Below are 13843 nucleotides of genomic sequence, written 5' to 3' on the forward strand. Positions count from 1 at the left end.
TTTTCCACTATTTTCTGACATTTTAAAGACATAATGATTGATCGATTCATTAATAAAATAGTTTGCAGATTCAATGTTAGTTGCGGCCCTAATTGTATGTAAAGGCTTAATAAGGTCCCTAAATACTGGTGCCTATAACTCAGCTATAGCTTGACACTTTACTATTTATTGATCAGCTCATTTAAGTTTTTTAATTGAGTGGGTTTTTTTCTGTCTTACTTATTTCATGCAATGTGTAAAGCTCATAACTGCTACTATATTTGAAATGTGCCATATAGGCCTTAAAAAATGACATTGCCTTGCCTAAATTCTCAACATTGTTAGCTAACTATGGACAGATATTCTCTAATATATTAGAGTAATATTCATATTATAACGAGTAACATTCACACTATTATTAAAGAACTGACACTATTTTTTTTTAAATGTATATGTTGTTATATTTGAGTCAGTTAATTTAGTTATTTTATATATTTTAGGCTTTAATTGCATTTGTTTCTTTTACCTACCTCACTGTTATTGTATTTTGATTTATGTCAAGTGGCTGCTGTGACACTTTAATTTCCCTTTGGGCTCAATAAAGTACTCTATCTATCTATCCATCTATCCGTCTATCCATCTACCTACCTATCTATCTATCTATCTATCTATCTATCTATCTATCTATCTAATTAAAAAGCAATGTGTGAAAATGAGCTTTTTCCTCCACAGAGCAAGACTGACATCTGCTGTCCAGAGCCATATAGACAGATGGCTCTACTGCTGTCGAGTCTTGTCTACCGTCTGTCTTTTAAATACACACAACATACAAACGTATATACGAATTCAAAGCACCAAAGCACACAGCGTATCTGAACGCACCGCAGGTTCGTAGAGCTGTGCATTTAATGTAAACTGATAAACGGATCAAACCGTGGAAGGAACTATTACCAAACTGAACGGGACACCCCTATTTCAGCAGCTTGGTTTAGTCCACGACCTCGTACCCGGAACTAGTTGTAAATATTTATGTTTCGAGTCAGCTGACTTCCATTCACATGACCACAATTAGCACAGAACCCTTGTAAATATTCAATGTGAATATACGGTGCCACATTATAGAATTTAGGTTACGTTAATCAGGACGCGTTCACTATTTGCTGCCACTTGGTGCTCAGCAGGAAATAAACGTGATATTTCACTACTGAGTAGCGTGTTAGCAGTTTGTGAAGATGGACAAGATTGCTAAAGGTGAGTACAATCCATACCAGGAAAAACACTCAATATAAGCATGTTAGCCCCGCTGTGTGCCTTTAAAAGCTCTTATCTTAGGTTACAATAGATAGATAGATAGATAGATAGATAGATAGATAGGAGGCTGTTCAAAATGTCATTTGACTGTGATTAATAGTAGGAACTGTTATATATAATACAAGCATGTTTTAAAAAATGAATGAGAGACTCAATTTTTTAGGTTAAAGATATTAAAAATCTAACTTTTTTAGCATGAAGGCTACCTAACACAAAATATAAAGCATACACAGTCTATCAATGTGTGCTTTATTTAAAACATGATACTTCATACATTAATGTTAAAACATTTGCTGTGCTGTGTGTTCTTCCTTGTTTAATCTGAAATTAATTTGATGTGTTGGTCCTGCAGATGTGGGTGATATCCAGTCCCGACTGTTAGACCACAGACCCATCATCAATGCAGAGATCCGCTACTTTGTGAGAGAGTTTGAGGTACATGTGACGCCATGACCTGGGCTCTTCACACAGCTACACGCATGCTTTGCACACATTCAACATGGTGTTCTGATTGATACAAGGGTGACACAGTGGCCTTAGTAGTGACAACCCGTCCTTCATGTGTCCACCCTGCTGAAGTTCCAGGGCTGCATGACCAAACCTCACATGTCCCTGTGAAGGCAACATGGAAAAAGACACTAATATATTAAGAGTTTTTTATGTGTAATTTGTGTCATGCACATGACAGATGTCACATGTTATGAAGTGATATTATTTATAAGACCGTCGACCATCTTAAAACTCCAGAATGACTCACAGTCGGGATGATGACAAAAGTCTATGCAAAGGTGTTATGTACAAGTGATGGCTGATATTCATTTGACTTTTTGCCAGTATTTTTTTGTTTTTAAATCCAATCATTTAACACTGCTGTCGCTCTTCCTCACTAAATTCTTTCTTGACAATTATGAAAACTTCAACCGTGGACAGAAACTCTTATAAACTAAGAGATAGTTTATAAGATAATGGCTATACAGAAAACTGTGGCTGTGTGAGGATGGAGGGGAGTTACACTAGTGGTGCAAACACCAATCTGTCCCATTAGTGTGATGCACAAGTCACATAATTTGGGGTCACAGATAAATTAAAAAACATTACTTTGTTTGTGTCATAATGTTCTAACCATGTAGCTCATTTAATGAACTGCAAATTACAATACGCTGTGTGTTGTTTTCAGTGCAAATTGACTCAGAAATATTTGCAAGCCAAATAGCATCTTTATTTTAGTGGAGTGATTATAATACTTCAAAAATACTGTATCACCTGTTGTTCTTGAAAGGACAATGGCAGGTAAGGATTTCACCTAATTTTCTCTAATTTAAATGTAAGGAACATATTAAGACAAAGCACTAGACTTAATGACTTAAGAGGTATACAGTAGTATTCTAGTGAATCACGTGGTGTGTGAGTGTTTGAGTGACAGCACTAATCTTTCCTCCGCTGCTCTCCAGGAGAAACGGGGTCACAGGGAGAGTCGGCTGCTGGAGAACCTCAATAAAATGGTGCAGGACGCAAATGAGAAAATGATGCCTGAAAATTTAGAGGACATGAACCAGCAGCTGTCAGATGTCATTGCACGATGTAAGTCTCCTCACTCAGAATCACAACTGAGGCTTTGTTTTATATTGTACTTAAATTGTCCATGTCATGCTAAATCTCACCCAGAATCAAACATTTCTATTTGCTGCCAAATCTTTAAAAAGAAAAGAATTGCTGTAATGTTTTACATATTGGTCGGTTTACTATCACTTAATTCTGTGCAGTGATCAAAACAATGTGGTGATTGTCCTTCTGACAATCTTGTTCTGTTCTTAGTTAACTTCATATAAATGCTAATACAGGAGTATCTTCTGTAACAATGTATGTATATACATTTGAAGACATTAAATTCTACACTATGTTTCATATAATTGTACTGTATTTTTGATCCCCATGATCGCATCTTGGTTAAAGCATCGTTTCCTTTATTTCATGTTATAAATTATATCCTTTTAAGCAAAATATGTTGCAACAACCTGACTGTCTGCTGACTGTTATGCTGTTATCAAAGTTTTTATATCTATATTGTGTTAGAGAGCATGTACGTTTTGAATATTAATATGATGAACGTATTTGGTTTGCTTTTCTCCCACAGTGGAGGCTGCTAATCACATGGCAGAGAGAGTCCAGCAGAGGGAGCTAGAAGCACAGCAGGTAAAAACAACTGGAGGGTGGACACATTATTATAGCCTCATGCAGCCAAGATTTAGTTGTGGCATTTATGATACTGTGTCCTCTCTGTGTACAGGCAGCACATTTACTCTACAATGAGCCCCATAGACTCACTGACAAAACCAGCATCTTCACTGTAGTGTGTGAAGAAAAAATGAGACAAACATCTCACATTGCCTTGTTAACTCTTGTGAAAAGTCTAAACATAAAAAATGTCATAATCTCTTATTTATTGTCTAGTTAGGTGTCCTTAACTTCTCCTTAAGTTTCAAGTAAACTCTTGTTATTTCTACAACTATATAATTCCAGTTGTATCAGTGGAGCAGCCTGACTCGATTGCAGACCCTCTCAGCTTTCAACTACAGAAATATCAAATCAAGATCGATGTGCGACACCTGCTAAAACTCTCTTCTTCCCGTCTTCTTGTGTCCTTCCAGAGCACCGAGCTGCAGGCAAACATGGAGCATTTGAAAGATGAGTGGGCAGACTTTCTGAAGGAGCAGCAGAGATTAAAGGAGGAGGTGGATGAGGAGCACGCCAAGGCCGTAGGACAGCTCAGCACTCTGTACAGTGAAAAGAAGAAGGAGCTGGCCAAGTTGTCACCCTTCTAATCAGCTGATGTTTGTGAGGACTCGAGTGAACAAACGCAGCCTTTCTTATGACTTGAACACTTGTGTTTATTGTGGACATGGAGGCAATGCACATGTCTATGAACGTGTGTTTTTCATTCCTGCTCTGCATGTGCAAAATGAAGCTGTTGGCTTTGATTGATGTACTCGGCGCTTGGCAGAAAAAGAGCATAAAACATAGAGGTTCTGCTCCTGCACAAGAGTCAACATTTTCCAAATCATAAGTATGAAAATGTGATTAACAATGTGGCATTTTCACAGGCCATCAAAATCTCAGTTTTTTTGTCTGTAGCACATGGAATATGCTCGGCACGCAAACGGTCTGGAATATGTCATTTTTAAATAAGCAATCATTTGATTGTTCCTTGGCCGTGAAGTTTTCAACATTTCAAGATTTTTAATGGATGCCTGCCTGAAGGGTGCTGCTGATGATAAATTTGCATCAGCCTCAAGTTGAAAGGAGCCTGGAGTTTGGCACCGAAGAAAAGATATTCCATGCATCGAAAGCAAGATCATTTAATGTTAGAAAAGCCCCCGTGAGCAGGTGTGTTTAAAGCACCAGGTCGAGTGTTGTTGAAACGAGCTCAAACTGAACCGTTTCCAGAGCAAATCATCCCTCACCAGCTCCCCTGTGTTTGGAACGTACGACCTCTGACAATAACTTCAAGTAAACCAACTGTCTGTGAAGTGAGTTTCATTATAAAAGGCCTTTGCTGAAACCACTTTAAATGATCAGCAGCAGTCACAAATCTAATATTTTTATTGCTGTTTAAATAAAAAAAACACATGCATCAGATTTTGGACTTTTGGTTTGAATTTTCTTCATACAGCAACAGGATTACAAACATGTGTCATGTACACATAAAAAATATATATATCCCCCAGTTTTCAGTGGTTGTCATACTTTGCTTAGAGTTCATAAAAGCCACATAATGTTAACCAAGTGTTATTTTCTTTTTTGCCTTTTCTGTTTATTAGATTTACATACAAAACAATACATGTCACTGTGTAAATACTCAGTTTGTAAGTAGTGTGACAGTTATGCAAAAATGACAATGATGCATAAAAGTTGTAATATGAACCAGAAAAGAAGTGAAATCATCTGTGTGTGTCTTCACCCTGAAGCTGAGGACCTCTGAGGTCAGCGTTTGACACAGAACTTTCTATGAAGTGTTTGTTTTTGCTCCAGACAATGGCGGGTGGTTGGACAGGTTAATGGATGTGTGTGGGCACACTGGGCACATTCCTGGCATGGCTGAGAACAGAGTTCATCTCAGACAACGTCATAGAACAAATATTTATGATACCCCCCCTCTACATCCCCACCACAAACTCCTTCAAACTGCACTGACGCCTCAACTGTCAAATGTCCCATTGTTATCTGAAGAAGCAGGTTTGGACAGCACCTCATCCATCAGTAAAATGACGTTTTCTGTTAGAAAAATAAGAATAAAACAAAACAAGCCAGCAGTGGAGTCCCTCTGCAAGAATTTTGACACATCTGACAGCACAGCAAATGAACTCAGTGCTGTATCCCCTTTCACAGAAGCTGAGGTGCAGCTTTTTTCCATTTGGCTCGCAGTGACCTGTCCCCCCTGCTCTGTGTCCTGCGGCTCTCATGCAAGGCCACACTCTGGTTGTGTCTATGCATACATGCGTGTGAGAGAGAAAAGAGTCGGTGATGACTGGCGTCAGAGCAGGACACGGTGGTTGGCTTGTCATCAGAGATCAGAGAGGGCATAGACATGCCAGCAGATGTTTAGAGGCAAAGGGCCAGCGCCCAATCTGCCCTGTGTACAGCACGTCTGCATGTGTGTGTTTGTGTGCATGCCATCCCTCTGCCTTGGTGACTGGGCGCAGCTGTCCAATGTGGAGACAGCCCATCATCAGCTAACAAGGAGTGACAATACGGAAACGTAGCCTACCTCTGCCAGCAAGGCACCTTTTCATCTGCCCTTATTTATTTTTTTGGCTTGGTTGGAAAGAAAGAAAAACAGTCAGAGTACACGAAAGGTCACCGTTAAGTCATATGAGTTTTAGCTATTCATGAGTACAGAGTCATACTGTAAGCTTAACTACATGTTGGACCTGATATTAACAAGTACAGGATTTATATCTGTTATAATGAATTGTGACTTCGCTGTATAATGTCAGATTTAGAGTCAGATAATTTTGTGAAGTGATTTGGACATCTGCTCAGGGTTTGCTTGACGTGAGTTTGACAGCTTACTCTGTAGAAACTTAATTACATTTTTCTGGCTGGTGTTAGGCCTGCTCTTTGCTTGGAGATTTAAACAAGAAAATAGATGCCTAGTAACCAGCAGCTCCAGACTTAATCAGCTGTGAAGCTGATAATGACCCTTCACCATCCGCATACACACAACGTGACTTTCTGTCAGTCATAACATGCTTTTTGCCAAACTGAATTGACATTAAGCAATCTGGGACTTAGATCAACGTCTCTTTGCAACCAAGGGATTGCAACAACAACAGGTTTCGACATTCATGGGAATTTTGGTTCTAATTCAGAGTACAGACTGAAAAATAAGTAAAGCCAGAAAACTCAGCACCTGGTCAAGTCATTTTTGAGTCACTGTCATTGATCAACAACCTATCACTGCCCTGCATGTATTTCAAGCTCTTTCAGTGATATAAAACAGATAATATTGACTAAAGCAATTTGAACCCTTTAGAGAGGTTCATGGAGGAGATATTTGTCAAACATTAAGAGGAAAGTCTTCTGTGCACCCGGGCTGTTGGCACAGAAACGTTCTCTGAGCATGCAATCTGGTAACGCGACTCCATGCGCAGGAACCGGCTGGTCACTGGCTGAAATCTCCTCTTATATCCTCCACGGCCTGCTGCATCATGTCTCCGCACCCTCGTTGGCTTGTTTTTTGTCTCCCGTTTCCATCGGAGAGCAGTGTGTTCTTCCTGTTTTGAAGGGATCGCAGCACTCTCGCGCCATGGAGCTGCCGTTCCTCGTGCCAACATAAATGGTAAAGGAAACAGGCAGCACCCAGCTGGAGCCCCATTGGGCAATGGACAGAGATAAGGGATGTGTTGGTTAATGCAATCTGATGCTCTGTCTGAAAAAGAGCTTTCCACATCCACTGGAACAGAATGAAATATATCAAAGGGATGAAAGTGCTGATAACATGTAATAAAGATATCTACTAAAAAACAGGATCTGATCTTAGTACTGCAATTCACCTAGTTAGATGGCCAGGTCACTGCTGATCACTTTCTTTATCACCTGGCCATCCTTCAGAAATGGAAACCAAAGGAGGCGTTGGAGGAGTTGAAGTTGATGTAACCTGCAGCTCACACCTTGTTTTCCCCGTTCAGTTCTCCCTCTGGGCTTTCTCACGCAGCTGAGCAGACGTTGATGGAAATGAAACTTGTGAGTCTGCACAATTACACATTTATCTAAGAACATGTGGTGTGCAGCTATGAGTAACGATACAGTGGACACTGATTACGCACTTATGAACTGTGTAAGATATGTCTGACTGTTTCTCTTAACCCACAAAAAATATACCCTATATACTCTACATGTAATCCATGTAGATGATAGAGGTTTAAAAGTCACCAATTTATATAACAATATATTATTTTATTTCAACTTAAAGGATATTGCTGGTGATTTTCTATATTTTTCTAACTATACTGGGTGACATATTACTTCACTACAAAGAATTTCGGACAAGGTCATTTGTTTGGAAATGGCTCCAAAGACTAATAACAACAACCATGTTTTTAGACGCCACTGCGTGTGGAATGCATTTCCGTTTACATAGCTTCATTAGCTTGTTGTGCTACATATCACAACCTCTTGACTTTGGCATCTGCCTTACACGGAACTACTCTCCGGAGACTGACAACGTGATTGCTGTTATTAGTCTTTGGAGATATGTCTAAACAAACAAACGTACTCTTCATGGTGAAGGAACAAGTTGGTCATCGAGTTCAACAGTGTGGCTCATTGACGTGTTTTTAATAGATTTTTGGACAACGGAGGTCTGCGGCACAGAGGAATAAGATATATCAGGCTTTGGATACACACACAGTACAGTACTTGTAAGTAGGATCAATTCATTGTTGGTTTGGGTATCCTCATGAGATTTGTTGACAACAGGAAAATTATAGAAAATCACCAGCCTCATTCTTAAATAGGAGCACAGTTTAACATCCTAGACTTGAGTCAACGGTAACACTTTACAATACGATACACAAAATTGGTCGTAGTTACTAAGGATTGAGTGAGGAACAAATCAGGAATGACCTGATAATTGATTAATTGTAATAAGTACTTCCCTAATAACTCCTTATTTGGACTATAGATAATGATGAGTCACTACAGAATACAGAATAGACTGGGAGATACTATATTAATGAAATAGGTAATGATTAGTTGATGTACATCTGAATCGATCATACTGAACTCTTGGTGTTCCTGATTAACACAAAACTAGTAACGGCTCATTCATTACTGATTACTTAAACATTAGTTACTCTTTTTGCATACCCTCAAGTAAAGTGATACATCCTATTGAGTAGTTACTAAGAAGTCCCTTATCTGTGACACAATATAGGACTTTATAACCTTCATAAAAGTCATTCATTACAGATGTTTAACTGGATTGCATTTGTGATTGTGAAATTGTCTAATTATAGGTAAAGTTTCAATCCCATTTACACTTGTATACATCTATACAGACTATTTAGGTTAATACATTGTATTTACAAACCCGGCCATGAATGGATTCTTATCTTTAGCTCTTTATCAGGAGAAAAGGTACAATGTACACTTTTATGAGGTTTTCCTGTGCAGCTCATGTTGTGGCTTGATATTCATGGGTCCATTCTCCCCTCTTTACTGCTGAAAACTAATTAAATACAAGTGGAGCTTGAACTTCCTTAAAGAAACAAATAAAATACACATGACTTCAGATGATTGCTACAGTTTCTACGAAGCTGACAGCAAACTTGGCATTTCCTAAGATTTTCTTTTTGGCCTGATCGCCTTTCATTTCAGTCGACTGATGAGAAAAAGCAGGTCTAACAGGGAAACAATTTCAGTATTTTGTGTTGGAACAATGGGAAGTGAGGAGGTATTCATTCAGCCGAGCTTTCCTGACAGCTTATGAGAATTTTCAGCCGCTGCATGCTCACTCTTTATTTCTTTTGTGTTACATGATGGGCCCCTGTTACTCAATTACTGAGGGGTCCAAAATGAAAATGCCAATGAACAAAAGCTCCGTGCTTCTAAGTTAATAACCCAGCATAACAACACCCCGGGGACTCGGTGATGGTTCCTGAGCGGATGCTAATGCAGGTTGTAATATGAATTCTTTGGCAATAGCAAACGTTCACCCAGTGGATCGCTAAATAAGAGAGGGAGCGCTCTCAAAGCCTCAGTAAAACAAATTAAGAAATTGATATTTCTCTGAGGGAAGGTTTCAAGACATGCTGGATAGTCTCAGACCCTGTCAGCTTAGAAAATGAGCGCTGGGTGGCGTATAAAAGCAATCATTGAAAAGAAAAGGTTTGGAAATTAAACGTCCCACTTTTCACTATAAATGCCAGAGCTCCCTTATTAGCAAGCGCTGATATACTGCCACACTGAAGGCTGACACTGTAACATGTCAGTTTTTATTCTGTACAGTGAACAGTCATTTTCTTAAGCTCATTCAAAAAGCCTGCCTCAGACCAGATTTCTCTCTGTTTGATAGACACACTCTCCATTGCCATCTTTTGTGAAATAGAGGACCGTCTAATTAGCTGAACTGTATGTGATGTTTTGGGTCTGTTCAGTTTCATCAGACAGCCTCGCTAATACAGCGACGGCGTGTTCCTTCCAGGTCTGCCAGGTCCAAGAAACACAGATAAGAGTCCAGCAACAACAAACACCTTCCTCAGTCAATCACATGGCAAACAATAGCCAGAGAGGACGCTGAGCTGGGCTGTCATCGGCCAATGGCCACCAACAGCAACAAAGCTTGTTGTCGTCTAGATTCCTGAACCTTAGAGACATGTCTGGCTTCACTGCCAACCACATACCTTTACAATGGATTTGATTTTCCTTGTTTTCCATACCAGACAGGTATTTTCCTGACGTTATCTCAGTTTGACTTTTGTGATTTCAGTGATGCGAAACTCCATAGAAAGTAGTTTGTTATGCTTTGTTATGTCCTCTTTTTTAAGTAATGTTTTAATTGTCAAAAAATCTACTAGGTGAACTTGCCCAAAATGCAATTTTTTTTGGCCACTTGGCGGCAGCGGGAACAAGCTGTGAACACATTAGCAGCTATTAGCAGCCAGCCATCACCTCTTAAGTTGTTAAGCAAACTTTTTAGAAAAATAGTCGCCTATTTACACATCTCAGCAGATATGGAGCAACTTTAGAATTCATTTAGTCGTGTTTGTGGCCATCTGGGGAATGTAAGTCCAATACTCACTCTCTTTTTAGCTCTGTCTTGGTCTCCTCTCTGGCACTTTAGCTGCCAAATGCTCCACTATGTTCACCAATTAGTTAATCCATTAGTCTGTTTGGTGCTGGCAGATAGTATACAGTAGGTTTTTTGAGCTTTATTGCTGAAAACAACTGCCTACTGTGAACAAAATGACACTATGAGATGAGAGCGAACCAGAAAAAAAAGAAGAAGCTGTGGAGCAGAGAAGAAGAGTCAGATGATCTGTATGACCTGACACCTACATGTAGTCATGTTGTCCAATGTTAATATAAAAAACGTTGATTATAGCCATTTAAAATGACCAGCTCAGTGGATATCCAGCTAGAACAAGCTGAACAGTCAATTTACCTGACTTCATTACCAAACTTCCTGCCAGCTCATTGCACTCTAGATTTACATCCTTTTCCCAGAGCGGTAATTTAAATCTAATCCGCTGGTCATGAGAAAACCATTTGCTCAGAGGCTTTTTGATCAGTTATTTATTGAGAAAGGTAGGGAATATAAAGAACGATTCAAGGCCTTGGTACCGTCCATAGTGATTTAAGTAACAGAGATGATGCAGTTTATGTAAAAAACACAGAATACTGACATTGAAACGCTCAAAATTTCCAAATATGTTATTGTTCTCTAAAAAAGTATGAGCTGAGGGGGCTAACTTTGTGAAAACTGAGGCCATACCCACGAGGCTTTTCCAAAGGAATATTCTCAGTTTCAGCGTTGTTAGCAATGCTATAAAATAAAACTGATATCACTGTAAAAAGTTCAAATAGTCTACGAGTCCATTAAATCGGACACCATTCTCAGAAAAGGCGTGACAGATGGTTTCCAGATTTGGACGAGATGTTTGATGAGATGAATTCTGACTTATCAGCCCAAGTGCACAGTCAATTGCTTAAGAGCCTCAGAAAGAAATGAAAGTCTGTGTCAGGAAATATACTTTCAAGTACATTTGTACTAACTTTGTCACATCAATACGTTTCATTTTCATTACCCAGAACAAGAGGTTTAAAGGAAAGTTTGCAATTGCCCAGTTTTTATTTAAAAAAACACACAAAAGTAAGTCCTAAAAATCTAATTGCTCACATCTACATTGTGAAAAGGTTGAGAGAAATGTAAACTAAACATAACAAATGTGAATTGGCTGTAGCTCATAATGACTGTGGGATTTTCCTCTAAGAAGTTTTTGGATGCCTCTCAGTTCATGATAAATGATAGGCGTCTTAAAAACAGGATTATCCTTGAATGTTTTTTGGAGGCTGGACCAAAGTGTAATGGAAGAAAAAGACAAGCGCCCTGTGTAGTGAACATTTCACAAAGCTAACTAAGCCACTCTTTAAAAAAAAACTTTTGTCTCATTGACAGTTTGGGAAAACCTGGACCCAAGACAGTGGAATTTCTCCCCTGTTGTTCAGAGCAGGCCCTTTGCTCTCACTGAATGATCTCACGATGAGATCTCCAAGGAGCATCTAATATCCCACCTACCTCAGGCCCTGAAACCCAATAAATCAATCAGTTGTGCTTTACAAGCCTGCGTGTGTGTTACCCATTCAGGAAACAGAGAATCCCTGCTGTGGATCACAGCTAAAAAACCATCCTGACTGACAGAACAATGAGAGAGGCAGGAGATGGAGGGACAAGGTGCATGCATGAATGTGTGTGTGTGTGTGTGTGTGACCGCATACTTGTTTGTGCCTCTGTGCAGATGGGATTTTTGTCTGTGTGTGTGTGTATGTGTGTTTGCGTCTGCACCCCCGGAGCAGCTCCAGCATATGAGCCCCCATCTGAATGTGAGTCAGATTCTCATCCCGGCTTTCTCCAGGGAGGCCCCGGCTCTTGGCAGAGGAATGCATGGGAGTGGGTTCCTTCAATAAAGGCAACTGTCTTTGAGGGCCCCGAGACGGCCCTGGGCTTTACTTTTCATCGTCTCCCTCCCCTGCCTCTCTGAACCCAAGTGGGCTGCTGCTTTTGCTGCTGCTTCGTTTCAAGTGTAATGGCTTTACCTTGAGGCTGAGAGAAAAAGACACAGAGGGAAGAATGGGTCCAGAGCTAAAATTATGACCCATCTACTGTATGCCCATGTCAAGACATCTTGTCAGAGCTCGGCGTGGTTTTTGCCTTTCGTTCAGCAGATAATGGAGATAAACATTTAACAGAAATCCCAAAACAGTTTGGATTTTGAACCAGCTCTGGTAGAACAAGGAGAGACATCTGAGTGAAGGGAAATCCCTCTTTGTGAAACAAGTATTCCTTCTTAAAGAACAGATATTATACTGAAGTTGTAGTTCGACATTTTAGGAAATACGCTTATCTGTTTCTTACACAGAGTTAGATAAGAAGATTGATACCACTCTCTTGGCCAGGTGCAGTATCCTCCCTGTGTCATGTCATCACCAGTTGCCAGGCAACCAGTGGACACTCCAAGAAGTCACTTTGGTTTTTGAACAGCACTTTAGAGATGCTGGTAGCATCTGGATGGAGCCAGGCTTGCTGGCTAAGTTAAGTTAACAGGACTTTTCCTTTAAAAGTAAGGCAAGACATCAGTTTTACATCTCCACTTGTTCATTCTGAACAAATTGCCAGCATGATGAATCAGTGAAATTTCCTTGTTAGCAACTTCCAAGCCTGACTACCTTTCTTTCAACGATCCATTCAGTGCATAAATTCAAACTTGCACTCGTTGCTCTGCACCCGTGTTGTTGAGGTCTGGCAGATGTGTGGCTGGAGTGCAGCTAAGCTCTTAACAGCTAAAATATGGGGATAATAAAGGAGGGAGAGAGAGAAACAGAAAATAAACCAAGAAACAGAACAAAAGACATCTGAACAGAGAAAGCGTGACATAAGCTAAGACGTGAAAATCAAGTAAGAGAGCGGAAGATAAATCAGATGAGAAGCACTAAGAGAAAGAGAGACAGAAAAAGTTAATGACAAGAATGACAACAGAGAGAAAAAACAGAGGAAGAGGGAGAAAGAGGAACAAAGGCAAGGAAGAAGGAAGACAAAGATGAGATGGGAGGGAAGACACCGGGAAGGGAAGACTGGTCCCTGGCCTGCAGATCAAAGCAGGCAGTGAGCAGCAGCTCCAGGCCGGTCCTCCCAGCACCTGCTGCTGCCCCGCAGCCAAGTCAAACACATTATTCCAACAGACGTACTGCTTAATGGCTTCTGTGGAGAGACCTTTACTGGGTCCATGACTGCCTCTGCAGACGCTCAGAGGTGCAGGCTGCACCCACACACACA

At 40.1% G+C, this 13843-nt stretch overlaps 1 protein-coding gene across 1 annotated transcript; it reads left to right on the forward strand.

Moving 5' to 3' along the window:
- Positions 1 to 1002: 1002 nt before the first annotated feature.
- On the forward strand, positions 1003 to 4926 carry bloc1s5 (biogenesis of lysosomal organelles complex-1, subunit 5, muted). Its single transcript, XM_042399438.1, has 5 exons — positions 1003 to 1230; positions 1643 to 1725; positions 2742 to 2871; positions 3425 to 3483; positions 3939 to 4926. Exons 1-5 carry the CDS (start codon positions 1212 to 1214, stop codon positions 4110 to 4112), a joined length of 465 nt encoding a protein of 154 aa, XP_042255372.1. The 5' UTR covers positions 1003 to 1211; the 3' UTR covers positions 4113 to 4926.
- The last annotated feature ends 8917 nt before the right edge of the window (positions 4927 to 13843 follow it).

Source organism: Thunnus maccoyii, chromosome 21, assembly GCF_910596095.1.
Source record: "Thunnus maccoyii chromosome 21, fThuMac1.1, whole genome shotgun sequence".
NCBI classification, from domain to species: Eukaryota; Metazoa; Chordata; class Actinopteri; order Scombriformes; family Scombridae; genus Thunnus; species Thunnus maccoyii.